Source organism: Balaenoptera physalus (genome assembly GCF_965194825.1).
Source record: "Balaenoptera physalus genome assembly, chromosome: Y".
Classification (NCBI taxonomy): domain Eukaryota; kingdom Metazoa; phylum Chordata; class Mammalia; order Artiodactyla; family Balaenopteridae; genus Balaenoptera; species Balaenoptera physalus.
In genome coordinates this window covers 4,729,653-4,747,299 of record NC_138904.1, presented here as the reverse complement: position 1 = coordinate 4,747,299, position 17,647 = coordinate 4,729,653, and the positions used below count along the sequence as shown (strand labels likewise).

General features: G+C 49.6%; 1 protein-coding gene across 4 annotated transcripts in view; it reads left to right on the top strand.

Annotated features, from left to right (window-relative positions):
• The window catches only part of LOC309653444 (pseudouridine-5'-phosphatase-like), a 449,022-nt gene that overhangs the window by 23,596 nt on the left and 407,779 nt on the right, over positions 1-17,647 (top strand). For all 4 annotated transcript variants that reach the window (XR_014259160.1, XR_014259161.1, XR_014259162.1 and 1 more), the window contains exon 2: positions 10,287-10,505. Coding sequence is in view for 1 of the 4 variants with exons in the window: in XM_082448154.1 (XP_082304280.1) it covers positions 10,287-10,505 (219 nt within the window). In the remaining 3 variants the exon portion in view is untranslated. The remainder of the gene's footprint in view (positions 1-10,286; positions 10,506-17,647) is intronic.

Below are 17,647 nucleotides of genomic sequence, written 5' to 3'. Positions count from 1 at the left end.
AAGAGGGTAGGCTGACTCCTTCTCTACCTCCGGTTTGGTCCTGGACCATGTACCCCAAGCATCAGTCTGCCCAAAAAATTGCGGATGGCGTAATCCTGTACATATCAGGAGGGTTGTCATGGATCTCAGTGGCACACAGATCCCATGGGAGGCGCCCAGGGATTGATTGTTGGCTATTACTAATGACTTTAGCAGCCGTTGTGATGATAGGAGACACTGTGTGTCATCTGATTGCCAGGAATGCTAACGAAACTTCGGTCCTGTGCTTCTCTCCCTCGAGCAGGCATCAGGCCGTTGTGGAGAGCTTGTGCGAAAACACACATTGCTGGCGCCCCAGGCTCTGTGGTTCAGTGGGTCTGGAGCGGGTCCAAGAATGCATTTCCCACCAGCTCCCAGGTCAGGCCCGTGCCGCTGGTCGCGGTCCCACACCTGGCAGAACCGCGGCTGAAGTCAGAGTGCCCTGCATCCGTGAGCTGTAGGAGTGTGTGCGAGGCAAGTTAAAGTTCCGAGCTCCTGGGATTTTCATACCCAGACCTTGGTTTCAGCCCTGGATGGGCCATAGGTGATCTCGCTGACCTGGAAGAAGTCATGGAAACTCAGTATGCCTTGTTTAAAAGCTTAAAAATAGAAGTTAAAAAAAAAAGTTTAAAAACAATTTCTTATTTTTAAGCTGTCCTGATAGCATTTCTGTATCAGTAACATACTGTTAAATATCACAAAATAATCAGTAGACTGTAAAGTGACTCCCATAGATGAGTTTGGGAGATTTTTAACTTGAAAAGCCCTTAATTATCACTACCAAATTCTACACTTATTTCCCTGAACTTCTCTCCATTTTAGAAGGTATGTCTCCCTAATCTTGCAGTTTGTCAGAGCTCAGTAAACGTCCTCTCTGCTTCTTGCCCCCCTGCCTCCGACTTTGCCTGCTCTGCTCTTCTGTTTCTTGAGGCCCGTTCTGTATCCCCACCACTGCCTCTGGCTCCAGGGCCGGCCGTTGCCAATGCCTCGCCTTTCCCATCACTTTCAGTGTATCTGAGGGCGGGAGGAAGAACAGGGCCACAGGGTAGGAGATCGAAAAGCAGAAGACAGTGAACAAGGGAAAGCCTAGATACAGGGAATAAATCACCAGTTTCAGTGGTGGAATGGAAAAAAAAAACAATTTTGGAGAACGAAGTGTCGCTGGGCCTTTTTGTTACCTCGCCGCAGTCTAAGTAAAATACTGCAGAGAATCTTGAGTTGTTGCTCTTTACCATCTTTGTCTATGTTGTGCCCTTGCCTAAATACAGACAAGAACAAAAAGCGAGGAGAGGAATTGTTTTTCCTGTGTTTTCCACGTGAAGTGCTTCAGTGTGATTATGGGGGTGGGTAGGTGGAAGGCCGTTTGTCCGCACCCCTTGGCTAACTGGGGCCCCCCGGAGTTGACCTGGCAGGTGTGCAGGGGCATCTGGGGTTTCCCTGGAAGACTCATCACTGTTCGCACTTGGCGTCCGGGGCGCTGGAACTGGTAGCTGCTGCAGAGATCACGTCTTTCTTGACCGCTCGTCGCGTGGGGCAGTGCCCGGCTGTCCTGCTCCAGTCCTTCCGTGTGCGAGGGAGTCCTGCCATCACTCGGCCTCAGTCTGCTCCAGCTGCCCTAACAGCAGTACACAGGCTGGGTGGCTCACACAGCACACGTGTTTTTCTCACGGTTCTGGAGCCGGGGAAGTCCAAGACCAAGGTCAGGTGGATTCCGTGTCTGTGGAGAGTCCGATCTCTGTTCACAGTAACGTCTGTGTCCTCACGTAACAGAAGGGGTTGGGGGGCTCTCTCTGTGGGTCTCTTTTAGGAGGGTCCTAATCCGATTCAGGAGGGCTCCTCCCTCATGACCTCACCACCTCCCAAAGGCCCCACCTCCTAGCAGCGTCCATCACATGGGGAATTAGCATTTAACACAGGAATTCAGGGGACACGCACGCTGTGTCTACAGCAGCTACCTCCCTTGCCTGTCGGTGCCCCTCGGCAGGGGGCATGATGAACCTCTTGTCGGCCCTCTTAGGGTGGTCTTCCCGGCCTGCATCCCTTGGGTAGAGTCAGCCCCTAACCTCCGACTGTGGTGTCTGACCTTTCCATGTACTTCAGTAGTAAGGACTGAGGGAGGAGTCTTTCCAGTTTTATTTTTAAGAGGCCATTGTTCGCATCCATCAAGATTGTGTCTCCTCAGGGAAAGCTCATTTTATACCTTAAATCCTGAGAAAGTCTTGGTCTCTTCCTAGGCCAAAGGTAGGGGACAACGCTGCTAAGTCTTCTGTCCTTGGGCACAAACGTCACGGTTTCTAAAAGACAGCCTTCCTTTTGGTTGACTGAGAACCATCTCACGCACCCTGTCCTTTGTCCCCCACGTCCTCATACTGATAGGCTGACTCCAGGAGTGTCTCTGTGTTCAGGAACAGTCCGGCCGCATTCCTTCTGGGCTAAAATCTAGGTGTTGACAGGGCTGCATTCCTTCTGGAGGCTCTAGAGGAGAGTTTTCTTGTCTGTCCGGCTTCTAGAGGTCACCCACCTTCCTCATCTTGTGACCCTGTGTTGCCTGACCTCTGCTTCTGTCCTCACATCTCCTCTGACTCTGGCCCTCCTGCCTGCCTCTCAGAAGGATCCTTGTGATCCTGGAGAATCATCTCGCCACCTCAGGACTCTTACGTAACCACACCTGCAAGGTCCATCTTGCCATGAAACCTATTCAGAGGTTCTGGAGATGAGGGCACGCGCATCTTTGCGGGGCTGTTATTCTTTCTACTGCAGGTTGTTTGTGTCACCGCTGAGCTGTAAAGTGCGGTGCCTTGTAGATTCTGCATATAAGTTGTGTCTGTGTGTGTGTATTTTCTCTCACTTTGTGGCCTGCCTTTTCTTCCTGGGGTCCTTTAATTTTGATGAAAGCCCCTTTATCCATGTGTTCTTCTAGGGTTCTTACTGTGTGTTCTGTGTATGAAACCTTCGTAGAACCCACGGTTCCAAAGATGGTCTCCTGTATTTTCTTCCAGAAGTTTTATAGCTTTGGCTTTTCATTTAGGTTTATGAGTCTAAGAGTCAGTGTTCATTTTTTTCCCTCCAGTACAGATATATTTCCATAGAGATACATACGATCCAGCAACATTTTTTGAACCGGTTCATTTTTAAAATCATTTTCTTAAACTTTATTATGGATTACCAGAAAAAAAAAAATTCTTGACTAATACCCATAACTATTAAAGGGAATAATCGACAATGCCAGTGAATCATGCTGAGTGCTAATCAAGATTTTTACTTTACAAGTGATCACTCAGTTAAATTATTATTACCGATCTTCATTTTAAGGAGTTGAGTTTGTTATTACTTCTTTACAGTTGAAAATTCTAGCCACAGGAAACAGTACATCAGACCCTTAAATACTTTCCTCTAAGCCTGCTAGAGCAAGCAAGCTGCTAATTTGAAGCACATATTACTGGGACTCATAATCTCATGCTTGCTAATTACTCATTTCGGTCTTTTACATCCCTAAACACGAGGATGTGTTCCCTCTTACATGCAAGCTCATCGGTAAAGGTTAACCCGCACAGACTAGGGAAGTCTCCCCCGTGTGTATAAACAACGCGCAGTGCTGGTGGCCCCTGGAGAGGGCACCCGAGCGCCCTCAGCGTGTGGAGACTTGCAGTGTTTGCTGGAGACGGCATCTGTGTCCTCCTCGTCTTGTTTTCTTTCTCCTCCCCAGAATGCCAGGCCTCTGTGTTCGGCGTCTAACGTAGCCTCTGCCTGGCGTCCCTTTTCAGGTCTGAGAGGATGTTCCTGGACTTCCAGGTCCTTGCGGTTAGCAGAGGGCCACATATCAGTAGGTCTGAGCTGGGAAAAATACCCTGATTTGCATACTGCCTTTTCTCTATCACTCTTTCTGCAAAGCTTCCCTTTACCTTTGCAGGTATTTGACTGTTCCTTTTTTTTTTTTTTTTCCCCCAAACAAACTTTAATAAGCTTTTCAGTCCCAATCACTGAGTTGTGTATTTAACTTGGCAAGGATGTTTCTGTCTCACTTAACCACGTTTTTTCAGTGCCTCTCACAGAGAATGTGCCCAGTGCACCTATGTGAAGAGGCATGCTTCACCCAGGGGAGAGGTGAACGGAGCTAGGTAGGGAGTGGGGTCCTACCTCCGGCTGGGAACGTGCTGAGGGTGGGTTTGTGGAGGGTCAGGTGGCCAGGAGGAGACGTAGGGCCGTCCATGCAGGGCCTGTGGGTCCAGCGTGCGGCCCAGGGTCTTTGACCGGCTCGGGGCCTGTCTCCTTTAACGGGACTGGAATGTCTGCGGCATCCCGCACAGTCTCCACAGCTGCTCTGCTCACCCGGTGGCTTTGCACAGTGGTGTCCTGTCCTGGAGACAGAGCCGTCTGCCCCCTGCGGGTGGGACCCTTGTCCTTCTCGGGCCGGCGCAGCCTGCCGGGTGGCTGTCTCGACTCGGAGGACAGTGGCCTCTGGACCTTGGACTCCAAGAGTGAGAAAGCAAGCAACTGGCAGACGCCTTACGCTCGAGAGACAGGACATGCCAGCGGTGCACCGACCCACAGCCTCCCGAGCGTCCGACCCAGCGTCTGGACCACAGACCCTGCAGCCATCAGTGCTGCGCGCCTGCAGCTTCCCACGCGGGACGGGCCAGGGAAAGCCAGATAGATACGCCCCCAAACCAGCCATGCGCGTGCCCCGCTTATGGTAGCCACCTCCTGGGCCCCCGCCCTGCAGCCTCCAGCCAGGCGGTCCCTGCAGCCGGCCCCGTTCCCGGGAGGGCTGTCCACTTCCCTGCCGGCCTTTCTGCCATGGCTCAGCCAAGCGCTGGCCGAGTCTGCCCGCGGAGAGCTAGGCGTAGGCGCCTCCGCTTGCGCTCACCACCGGCGGGTCCTCCTTGGCTCCCGGAAGGGCCTTTTGTCCTGTAGGGCCTCCTGCCTCAGGCTGTGCCCCTGCCAGCCCCTCTCAGAACCTGATACATCCACACCTTCTTCTGCCTTCCTCCAGATCCACCAGTGCCCTTCCGCCGCACCTGGGGTGACCGGCGCCTTTAGCAGGTACCTTCTTCCGCTTTGGCCTTGCTCGTCACAGCGGCTGGTCAGGCTGGTGGTCGCCCTGGCCGGTTGACCCGGCAGGGGTACGGCAGAGGCAACTCGGAGCCAAGCGTGGCGCCGATAGAGGCTCTGGGCTTCGCGCCGTGTGCCGGGAGCATGGAGAACAGCAGCTAACAGCTGTTGCACAAACACTTTTCGCCATGAGGGTGCTAGAAATTATTAAGCAAGCTGGGCCGCCCTAAGAAGTCAAGAAAAGCCCTGGGCAGCCCCTGACAGCAGAGCCCGCTGGGTCGGATGGCTCATCTCCTGTCTTCCTGAGAAGCGCCAGCCGTGTCTGCAGGCTCTCGTCATCTAGAGCTTAGGCTGTAGGATGGCTGTGCCGCTTGACCTAAGGGTCCATTTTTGGGAACGGACGCTTATTTTCCAGTGAGGTCCTTCATCACTGGAGGAAATCAAGGATCCCCTGCTAGAAAGCGCAGAGAGCAAGTGTGTCGGTCTCAGCAGCCGTTCTCAAACCGAGGCCCCCGGCAACAGCTGTTGCTTCCTGTTCTGTGGTCCCAGGGCTAGAAATCCTCCTTCTCGATTTCCACTTGGGAGAGAGATGAACCAGTTCACTAATCCTTTCAGTATGGTATGTTCCACCAAGTTGTCTGTAGTTTACTCCAAGATACATGTTGCTTCAAAAGAAAAAAAAAAAGAAAGTTTAAGTATGCATGGGATGCAATACAGAGGAAAGTGTAAATAGATTATTTTTTCTTTAACTTCTGCTAATCTATGCGTGTAGTCGTTAAAATCAAGCTTTTCTTGGTTAAACTTGATCTGTTTTTAAAATCGCTGACCGCAGAGCACAGGGCTTTGGTAAAAACAGGTCAGGTCAGTGGTTCTCCCCCGTGTTTAGCACGCACACCCTAGTTTCCTGCTGGTGGTGGTGGGGAGGTTGATGAAACACAGCGCTGGGCCTCACCCAGTTTCTACTCAGTAGATCTGGGGTGAGGCCCAAGTATTTGCATTCCTGATGCTCCTGGTCCAGGGACCACACTTTGAGAACCAGTGGGTTAGGGAAACCAGTGGTAGGTGAACAAAATAAGTGAAGTTTTTGAAGGAGTGTATTCAGTGATTGATTACCTACTATATACTACCACGGTGGCTTAGAAAAACGGCACCACCACTTTGATCAAAATGTACCGTGCGCCGCGTTTTTATCGTTAAAGCCGTTTCACATGTAAACTACGTAGCTTTCACCACGTGGAAGAAGACTGCTCCATTTCTGGGTGAGAGGAAGCGTGGAGCCGGCTACATCCGTCTGCTTCCTCTTCTGCAACTTCCTGTTTGCCAGACTGTGACAATTTGATTTTAGCCCAAGATGGGCTCTTCCGCCTTTCCACGTGGAAAGGTATGTTGTATCGTTAAGGAACTGACTATCTGTAGCACAAAACAGTGTCTTTAGGTCACCTTCCTCCTCCTTTTTTTTTAGTAACTGGAAATAATCAAAGTAAGACTGTTCTCAAGATATATTAAGTTCTGAGAAGCATTATCTCGCTTTGTTCAAGGTGTACAGGATATGGAAGGTGTAAGTTGACCGGAGGGCGGTGATCAATGTGGGTCCACAGTCCGTTTCCAAAACCGGAGGAGCCAGTTGTATTTCGATTTTTAAATTATTATTTTAAAGAGGAATGCATTGATTCCGTGATATGTACGCTCTGGGTGGGGGGTGGGGGGCGGCGGTGGCCTGGGGCAGCGTCTGTAATCCAAAGCTCGTTGGTGTTTGTACAGGGAAGCGCGAGAAGGTTCAGGCTAAGTGTCCCAAATATTAAACATTAAAATTGACTCTGTTTTTGCTGCTGAATGAGAACTTTTCCGTTTCCGGAAGTTTATGGATTATGGGGCTGGGGACGCGGCGTCAGTGTGCCTGTCCGAGGCCGGGTGGTCAGTTAACAAGTATTTGTGAAGCTAGGGAACGTGTAACACTGTGGGAAGGAATCCCAGATGGTTACCACTTCCTTTTGAAGTAAAGCACCCGGAACGAGGCCCTGTGACTTGTCGGATGCAGCAGCCCTTGCCGTTTTGGGAGCTGTGGTGTGCAGGCAGGGAAAGCAGAGCTCGTCCGTCGTCTCCGCTGAGCTCACAGATGCTCCCTGACCGCCTTCCGCGGAGCCGCTGCAGGGCACGTGCGCCCCAGACGGCCCTGGAGGCGGGGAGGCCGGCCCGGGCGCCGTGCTCACGGCTGCGCCGGTTACCTGCTCAGCTGACGCAGGCGCCTAGCAGGCGTGTGCCCGTGGAAGACCCCCCAGGGTGCAGACGGGTAAGCTGAGGCCCAGCGGGGCGCCGAGCACGTGTCCTGAGTTCCCAGCGTCTGGCCAGCTGTGGGGCAGCGCCTCCAAGCCAGGCCAGCCGGGCTTCCGAGCGCGGGGCCGGGTCCCAGCCCAGAGTCCTCCCGCACGCCCGGGCCTGCGGGCGGCCGCTGCTCCCCACGGTGCCCCCGGCAGAAACCGCAGGTCGCCGAGGCGAAGCACCGCCTCCTGGGACGTCCAGCCAGAACGCGGCCAGGCTGGGCATTCGCTGCTCTTCTCGGATCAGGACGCCCTTGCTTTGTGTCGGTGTGGTTCGGAAACGGACGTGGGGTGGGCAGAGAAACCAAGCCAGGTCCTACCCTACATGCTTCTTACTCTCGGGTTGATTGAGGGGTTTTGCTATTAAATAATGCAGATCATGCCTTTAGAACTGGATTAGGTGCAGCTTCGTGCAAGAGAGAAGTGGGGAAATACGCTCACCCCTTCCGTCTTCATAAGCTGAAACACAAACGGATACTGTCCTCAGAGCCTGGGACGGACTCAGCCAGCACTTAAATAGGTTCTCGATGATAAAAGCTGTTACTAAGCATAGTACAACGACAGAAGCTCAGCCTCGTACGAAACAGAGAGGCCTTCCAGGTGTGGTGATGCCTTTTATAGAAACAGTTCAGTGACCCTAAACGTCAGTGCCTTACGTTTTCCCACCTGGGGACCCAGCCCGCAGCTCGGATGAAAGTACCAACCTCTGGGCTGAGTCTGTCCGCTCACCCCCCTCACCCCACCCCGCCCCCCCGCCATCCGATGCCCTCGTGTCACTGCCTGCCTAGTCCCTTCATCTGCACCTGCTGGGACTGCTGCCTGGATCCTATCCCCCCCGCCACCCAGGGCTGAGGTTCTCGTGTACCTGCAGTATTTTCCTAACACACCTGAGGAAGGGAGCAGCTTGTGTGCGCGTAGCCTGTGGAAAACCACGTGAGTTTCCTGTGAAAAATAACCCAGAAGCACGGCGCAGAGCACAGCTACTTTATGCGGCTTCATTTTAGTTTAGCTTCTGGAGAACCTCTTCCTTTCAAAACGCTGTCCCTTTCATTGATCGTACGCTGTTGTCAGCTGGCGTACTCATTGCCGGGTCTGAGGAGTTTGGCGATGCGTTCAGATCCCCGCTTATTCCACCGAGGGTTTGGGGTGATTTTATCTAAATTGTGAAGAAAAGTGGCTGTCGGCACAGTCTCCTACAGATTTATAATCCCACCGTTCTGTGCCTTTTAAATTGAAAGCTTCAGCTTTAAATAAACGCTGCTTGAAGCATTTTTAAAGAATACACCTGTTTTCTGTCTTCAGCATTAGTCTTTTTTCATGCTCCTTTCTCCTTCCCCGTCCACTTGCTTCAGCACGAGTCCTTCTTGTTAACTCCCCACCCGGCCTCTGCTGCTTTTCCTGGCGCTCCCTCGCCTTCGCAAACCCATCAGTGGTTTCTCACTCGCTTGGTGCCGACGGTGTCTTTTTGTCAGTCTTTCTCTCTCTCTCAGCCGCTAGAAGAAAACGTGTAAGAAAACGTGCTCACGTGTAAGAAGTAAAGTGTACAGCCTCCCTGCCAGTCCATCCATCTCCCCACCCCGAGAGCCCTCCCTCTGTGTCCGCTCACGGGCGAGAAGGATGTAAAAGAGCATGTGTCACAGACAGCTCTCCTCGTCGTCCAGCAGAGGGGTGGACCAGCCCTTCCCTCTCTGCTGGGACTTCTTTAGGGAGATTAAGTGCAGCGTGGGTGCTAGAAAAACTGGAACCACTCAGGTTATTATGCAAACGCTGGCTGCTTCTACCAAGGAGCCCAGGAAGACTTTTCTTCAAGTCCCACCTTCTTTTGTACCAAAAACAGAAAAGGAAACAAAAGCGGGAATTTATTACCCAGCCCAGGGGTCATGCCCAAGCACAGTCTGGCGAGTATGTCGGAGGGTGGAAATCTGAGATCTGCTTGTTGTGTGTCTTATTCCGTCCCCCCAGAATCCAGCCCGTGGTAGAACAGTGAGGACCCAAGGAGTTAAAGCGCTGAAGATGAATTCTGCGTACTTGATACGCGGCTGTAGATGATTTCGCCTTGAAAAGCAGAGGAGAAAGAAAAGCTCTTTCTGTTGCTGGTCATCGTCAAGGCTGAAGCATGCCACCGTGGGGCCGAGGGACCAGGGCCTGTCCGGGGAAGCAGCCTACAGGGAGGCCCTAGCAGGACACATTTAGCCGGTGGGGAGGGGAAGGGCAGGTCAGCCACGGGGTGGGTGGCGGCCTCCTGGGACTGATTCCTTCACCACAGAGCGTCGGCATCCAGGTACGTTGCAGGAAACGCCGCCGCTGTTGCAGGAAGGCTTGGTGTGGGAAGCCCCCCACCCCCGCGCCTGATGACGCAAGTGCCGTGAGGGCGGTGGTCCCGTGAGAGGAAACGAGAAGCACGGGAGTTGTGTTTTCCTACCCGGAGCCGCGCACGAGTGTCTGTCCTCGCGTAGGCGCTTCACCGCTGCGCCCGCGGCCCGGCGCTCGTGCCGGCTGGGAGTAGTTCCTCGGGGCACTGAACGCAGAGGGCTCGCACACGGACCCTTGCGTGCCGCCGTCACGGTGCACGCTTGGGAGGACCAGCTCAGGGCGTCAAGCGCGTGCTCAGGCCCAGATGCGTATGTGCGCGTAGACAAGGCAGTTTCACCCTAGTAGAGACTTCCTTTCTGGGCCAGCCTGTAACGTTCCCGAGCAGCAGAGAGCAGGCCGCCCAGGGCATCGTCTGGTCCCCGTGGCCTGAGAACGTCTCCCCCACGTCCATAGGTCTCCCCGAGAGAGCTTTCCGCCCTGAACCTGACCTGCACTGTGAACACACGTGCTTCTCTGATGTAGACTTGGCATTACCACCGCGCCCACCCTAAAAGCCTCTGTGTCTTCATCTCACTGTGTCTGCAGATACTGAACGGCTGTACTCAGTGGTGTTTGAGGCAGTCTGCGGTCGCTATGGGAAGAAATACAGCTGGGATGTGAAGTCCCTCGTTATGGGCAAGACGGCGTTGGAGGCGGCCCAGATCATCGTAGACACCCTGCAGCTCCCGACGTCCAAGGAGGAGCTGGTGGAAGCCAGCCAGGCGAAGCTGAAGGAGGTGTTCCCCAGCGCCGCGCTCATGCCAGGTGCCGCCCTCTGCCATCCTCGCCATCGTGTCTCTCGCCTTAGTAGTGACTCTCACACTCAGGCGGGGCATGCTAGGGTTGTCCTTTGGTCTTGATAACTTCTCGGAAAATTCTCTTCCTTGTGAGGCTCAGAGGGACTCGAGAGAGAGTTTGGTGGATGCTGTCCTATGCTGCGATTCAATCTTGTCTTTTTAGAGGCTTCTTAAAAGAATATACATTCCTTTCACTGACTCCTGAGGTCCAAAGACATTTGCATTTTGTTTGCATCAGTATTATGTAAAGATTACATTCCTGACAGAATTGCCTCAATGTTTAAACTAGGTGGCTTTTTCTTTTCATAATCAGATAACACGACTAAGGTTTCAGCAGCTATGCAAACTTTAACATTTTGATGATAAGCAAGCACCTAAATCTCCCCAAAGAAGTTTAATTTTTTTTTTTTTAAGTTAAAGGTATAATTCTGTTCTGACATGTCTGTTTGTATGGCCTTTATCGCTCTCTTTACTTGTTTTCCTTTGAAAGGGAAGATGATTTTTCTCCCTTGGGGCATGTTAACTGAAGATTGATCACAATGGAATTGCCTTCTGGTTCTTGCTACAAGTGAGAAGGTCAAGAATGCTCTAGATTACAGGGACAAAAACTTTAAAATGAAGTATTATTTTAAGATTCTTCTCGGAGAAAAGGTGAATACTCAGTCTTCAGAATTCCTGGTGCCGAGGGAGAAAAAGTTTACGGTTACGGCAGCAATTTTGGATTCAAAATTGTATTCACATGAGTTGTCATCATTTTTGAAACATGTGTTGTTACCTGTATTTGTACACATAGCCAGAGGGGCAGATTGAGTATTCCCTGGAACTAGAGAATTTTCTGTCAAAGGGCCCTGCTAGTACCGCTGCCTGTGTCACACAGAAACCGTGTGGGCTGTTCTTGGGTTACACACACACACACCCCTCAGGCACGGGTACAAGCACCACGATTCACACTCCCTTCATCAGCTGCCTCTGGGCTGTTTGCACACCCAGTAATCCCGACAGACTTTAGTGATGGGAACGCATCCATATGTCACAGGAAACAGCTTAAAATTTACCATCTTATCCATGTTTAAGTGTACAGTTCGGTAGTGTTAAGAATGTTGAAGTTGTTGTGTAAACATCACCACTCCGTCTCTCAAACTTTTTATACCTCAAAGCTGAAACTCTGTCCCCATTAAACCCTAACTCCCATTCCTCCCCGTCTCCAGCCCCTGGCGCCCACCCTTCTTCTTTCTATCTCTGTGAATTTGAACTGTTCTAGGTGCCTCATACGGTATTTGTCCTTTTGTGACTAGCTTTTTAAATTTAGCATAATGTCCTCAAGGTTCATCCATGTTGTAGCATGTGATTTTCTCCCTTTGAAGACTCAATCATATTCCACTGTACGGACCACATTTTGTTTATCTCTTCATCTGTCTATAGATAACTGGGTTGCTTCCACCTCTTGGCTGTTGTGAAAACCACTGCTGTGAGCATGTATATACAAATAGCTCTTCAAGACCTTGCTTTCATTTCTTTTGGGTATGGTCCCAGAAGTGCGATTATTGGATTATAAGGTAATTCTGTTTTTAGTCTTTTGAGGCTCCACCATAACTGTCTTCTATACTGGCTGTACCATTTTATTCTTCCTCCAACGGCCCACAAGGGTTCCAGTTTCTCCACATTTTCACCAACACTTGTCATTTTTTGTCTTTTTGATAGTAGCTGTCCTAATGTGTGTGAAGTGGTAATCTCTTGGTTTTGCCTTTCTTTAATGATTAATGACGTGGAGCATTGTTCCATATGTTGTTAGCCATTTGTATGTCTTCTTTGGAGAAATGTCTATTCAAGTCCTTTGCCCGTTTTTTAATAAGGTTATTTGTTTTTTTCTTGTTGAGTTCTAGGAATTCTATATAAATTCTGGATATAAACCACTTATCAGATACATGATTTGCAAATATTTTCTCCCATTTCATAGGTTGCCTATTCACTCTGTTGACTGTGTCCTTTGATACACAGAACTTTTTAAGGTTGATGTACTCCCATTTGGCTGTTTCTGCTCTTGCCTGTGCATTTAGTGTCATATCGAAGAGATTTAAAAAATCCTGTGTCATAATGCTTTTTCCCTATGTATTCTTTCAGGAACTTTATAGTTTTAGCTCTTACCTTTAGGTTTTTAACCCATTTTGAGTTAATTTTTGTGTATGGCGTAAAGTATGAGTTCAGCTTTGTTCCTCACACGTGGATATCCACTTTCCCCAACACAGGTTTGTTGAAGAGACTGTCCTTTCCCCATTGAGTGGTCTTGGTAACTTTGTTGAAGATCATTTGGCCATATGTGTGAGGAGTTTTTTCTGGGCTCTCTATTCTATTCCATTGGTCTGTATGCCTGTGTTTATGCTGGCACCACACTGTTGTGATTACTGTACCTTTGTAATGTGTTTTGAAATCAGGTAGTGTGAGATTGTCCAACTCTGTTCTTGTTTTCCAAGATTGTTATGGCGCTTCAGGTTCCATTGAGAGTCCATATAAATGTTAGGAGGGATTTCTGTATTTCTACAAAAATTGCTGTTGGAGTTTTGATATGGATGGCTCTGAATCTGTAGATCGCTTTGGGAAGTATGGACATTATAACAGTATCAAATCTTCCAGTCCGTGAACATGGGATGTCTTTCCATTTGTGTGTGTCTTCTTTATTTGTGTCTTATTTATTTGTTTTTTCCAGCAGTGTTTTGTTGTTTCAGTGTACAAGTCTTTCACTTTCTTGGTTAACTTTATTTCTCTTTGATGCTATCGTGACTGGAAGCGTCTAAATTTTCTTTTCACGTTGTTCATTGTTAGTGTATAGAAATGCAACTGATTTTTGCATGTTGATTTTTGTATCCTGCAATGTTGCTGAATTTGTTTATTAGTTCTAACAGTTTTGTGTATGTGTGTGGAATCTTCTACATATAAGAGCATGTCATGTGCGAACAGATAACTTCAGTTCTTCCTTTCCAACGTGGATGCCTTTTATTTATTTTTCTTGCCTGATTGCTCTGGCTAGGACTTGCAGTGCTGTGTTGAATAAAAGTGACAAGAGAAAGCATGTTTGCATGTTCCTGATCTCAGAGGAAGAGCTCTCAGCCTTTTCACATCGAGTATGATGTTGCTGTGTGCTTTTCATATATGGCCTTTATTATGTTGAGGTAGTTTTCTTTTATTCTTAGTTTAAGTGTTTATATCATGAAAGGGTGCTGAGTTTTGTCAAATGCTCTTTCTGCATCAGTTGAGATGACCATGTGGTTTTTGTCCTTCATTTTGTTAGTATGGTGTGTCACATTGATTTTTGTATGTTGAACCATCCTTGTGTTCCCCCTTGGTCATCGTGTATAATCCTTTTAATGTGCTCTTTAAATAAGTTTGCTAGTATTTTGCTGAGTATATTTGTATCAATTTCTTGTAGTTTCTTTGTTTGGCTTTGGTACTAAGGTAATGCTGGTCTCACAGAATGAGTTTGGGAGTATATCATCTTCTTTAATTGTGGGGAAGAGTTTGAGGAGTACTGGTATTAATTCTTTAAAATTTGGTAGAATTCTCCAGTGAATCCATGTGGTCCTATTTTCTTTGTTGGGGGGTTTCTGATTACTGAATTAATCTCCTTAATAGTTACAGGTTTGAACAGACTTTCTCTTTTTGCTTTGATCTTGATAGGTTGTATGTCTCTAGCAATTTATCTATTTCTTCTAGGTTATCCAATTTGTTTGCATACAATTTTTCATATTATTTTCCTTTAATCCTTTTTATTTTTGTGGCATTGGTTTTAATGTCCCATCTTTCATTTCTGATTGTAGTTATGAGTCTTTTTTTTTTCTTAGTTAATGCAGCTAAGGATTTGTCTATACAGTTCATATTTGACCTGGAGTCTCTTTCATGGTTTAACATACGAAGCACCTGTGATGTTTTAGGAATGTAAATATCCTTTTTCTTCCTTATCCACCCAAGCCTTTCAAGTGGTTTTCTTTCTAGAATTTTTGTCCTATATTCTAAGATTTACTTGAGATATGTTATACTACGATTCCAAGAAAATATGATGTCTCACCCAGCTAGTCTGGTTGTTTGGCTGGATTGCCAACAAGTCTATATTGTGAAATCTGCTTGGTGATCCAATCATTGTAGTATCCTCGTTTGTCTCTCCCAGTGACTAGGTATGAGTTAAGTAAGGTGCTAATCGTAGGTGGCAACAGAAGAGAACTGAATCCAGATACCTCCACTATAGAAGTGAGGCAGGAACTAGTTCTTCAAAGACAGTTTAGTCCTACAGAACTCACCTGGATGACTCTTCTTTCTGTGCTACTCCTTCACCTCTTCTAGACAAGAGGGGTAGAGGACCTCTTTATTTACTGATTGATCAAGGTTATGAATCTGGCTTTTTAGCTTGAGAATTTTTGTGTATACTTAAACTTTTACAAGCCTCACAGATGAGAGTAAGGACTTATCAGTGGTTCTAAAGTGTCTTCTTGAAAACATGAGGTCGTTTCCACACACATAACTGGGAGGTGAGCTAAGCATGAGAAGATGACAAGAGTATAAAGAAAAGCCCAAGAACGCACCAAACAGAAGACATGTAAAATCGTGCTGGGATGTTGGGTGAGACCAGGGACCGAGGTCAGAAGGTGCCACTGGACGTTCTGAGTGGGTTAGGATGAGAAGTAGTATTTGGTGATTATACGTACCCCAGAAGGGAAGAAGAACAGGAGGAAAACGCAGGACGGACTGTGGAGCCGAAGGAAAGGCTGCGTGGAAACCTAGACCTGGAAGCACATTTCCTTACAGTTTCTGTTCTATAACATGTTAGTCACAAACACAGTAAGGACAGAGATCAAGTTCGCTCCCTAGTTTCCACCCTTGCTGCGTTCCTCGCGTTGCCTCTTTTATCTGAGCCAAACCTGAATTCCACTGGAAAGGTGACCTCCTGGGGAGTCCCGGGTGTGGTGACTATAACTAGAAAAAGTCACCACTGCCCTCTTTCTAGGTCTAGGTTTTCACCTTGTTCACTCACCGTTTTGTTACCACCACGCAGCTGTGGATGGTAGCATGAGCCCTTGACTCTCATTTCTTTTCTTTCTGAACGTGTTTTCTGGTGGGGTATTTTAGGGTGTGGAAGGCATCTTGAGCCCATTAGAAAAGGAGGCTGTCTGTAGGGACGGTCTATTATTAATTCAATATCCTTCATTTTGAGAATGAAGCTCTTACTTCAGGGTGAGAGCTGTGGCCCCAGCAGGTACTTAGCAAGGAAGGGATGGCAGTTTGCCAGGGGTAGCAGACCCTGATTGTGATGCAGGCCTGTCTGCCTGGGCCAGTCGCCAGGGGAAGCAGGCCCTGGTTATGATGTAGGCGTGCCCCGCTTGGGCCAGGCACCAGCAAAGTAGCCCCTGATAGTGACGCGGGTGTGTCCTTGCCTGGGTCCAGCCGCTTGGGAGGGTAGGGCTGGCCCATGGGGCTTGAGGGCCAGGCACAAGTGGCTTGATTACCTTCCTATCAGCAGCCTAATGACCGAATGCTTTGGATGCCTCTCCTTGAAGTGGGTCATGAATGATCTAGGAGGGAAATACTTTTGACCAGGATGTTCTGTAGGCATTTACCACATGCCTTAGTGATGAAATACAGGATGTAGGTCAGAGGAAGGTCCAATTATCTTCTGGGAAGAGACATCTTCTGAATCGTGGCACAACTTTTTGACAAGAAGTATTGAAATGTATGTGGCCTAACCTAAGAAAAATTTTTGCCACGGGACGTAAGGAAACCTTTTTAACAGGGTCCCCATGAAGGATGCTGATTGTATTTTGATGCTGATTGTATATATGCTCCGTTGTATTTTGAAGCACATTTCTTCAGTCATGGATTCTTTGAGGTGGATGAAATGATGTATTTTGGCATAATTCAGCGAGAGTAACTGGTGTAGAAGGCCAGTCATAAAGTCGGTGCCTCTTCTGATGTGAAACCCCCCAGAGGGTTCTCCTGTTGACCGGGCTCTCTACTTTCCCTGCTCTTTTTCACGGGCTGGGATGGGGGGATTTCCCACGGAAGAGCCCAGGGCGTGGCATCTGGGCCAGTGGACAGGAGGGGGACAAGGCCGAGGCCAGGAGCGATCGCCCACGCGCTGCCCATCACTCGGGCCCCTCGGAGGTGCCGGCCCCGCCCACCCCTGCCCCGGCCGCACCGCGCTCCCTCGGGTTAGCTCTCTTCCCTCCTCCTGCTCAGATCACCCAGCAGAAGAGCGGAAGTGCACACTGATCCCCGGTCCCCCGGGCAGCCGAGGCTGTGGTGCCCAGGCCTCTGCGGCGGGGGGGGCGGCCAGTCCCCGCTCTCCCGTCAGCGGAGTCTCGCCGTGCTCCGCAGGCTCGGGTCCCCTCGGGAAACCAGGAACGCGGCCGTGCCCACCGTGGAGTGCGGCCCCCCGACGTAAGCTGGAGAGCAGCGCACGTGGGGACTCCCTGGGCAGGAGGATGGTCCTTGCCGGGCTCAGCGGGTGCTTGCGCTCTTGTCCCTGAGCGCCCCTGAAGACTACAGCCCGGGCGCGAAGTGCACACCGCTCTCCGCGGTGTGGGCCCCAGTCCCGGTTCTGCCCAAGCCCGTTTCTTCTTTGCCAGCCTGCTTTAGCCCGGGTGATGATGTCTGTCTCCACCCCCGCACCCCCCGCCTTCTGCTTCTCTCTTCTACTTTATTCTTCATGTGTCTTACACCCTTAGTCCCCCATGGCTCTTAGCAGACATTATCGGCTCCTGCCGCCCCACTTTCTGAACATACGGTCCACCGTCCTGGCAAGAAGGCACTCATTTCCTTAGGGTCATCCTGTAATTCTCCTCTTCCTTCACTCAGTCCGTAAGGGCATCTGGTGCTGGGTGGCTGCTCATGGGCACATTAAAGAAAGGTGTGTATAATCAGCTTAGGACACGTGCATAGCCATTAATCAGCTTAGGATATGTGCATAGCCATTTAAGTGGAAATCTACAGTAACATGTAGTTTTACGTCAGAAAGAAAATTCAGAAAAGAGTGGTGGAAGGGGAGTGGAGGAAAATAAAGCAGAATATTCTCGGAGCAGTGGCAGCTTTGTGGTCGGGACGGGGGCTTGAACTTTGGGGGAACTG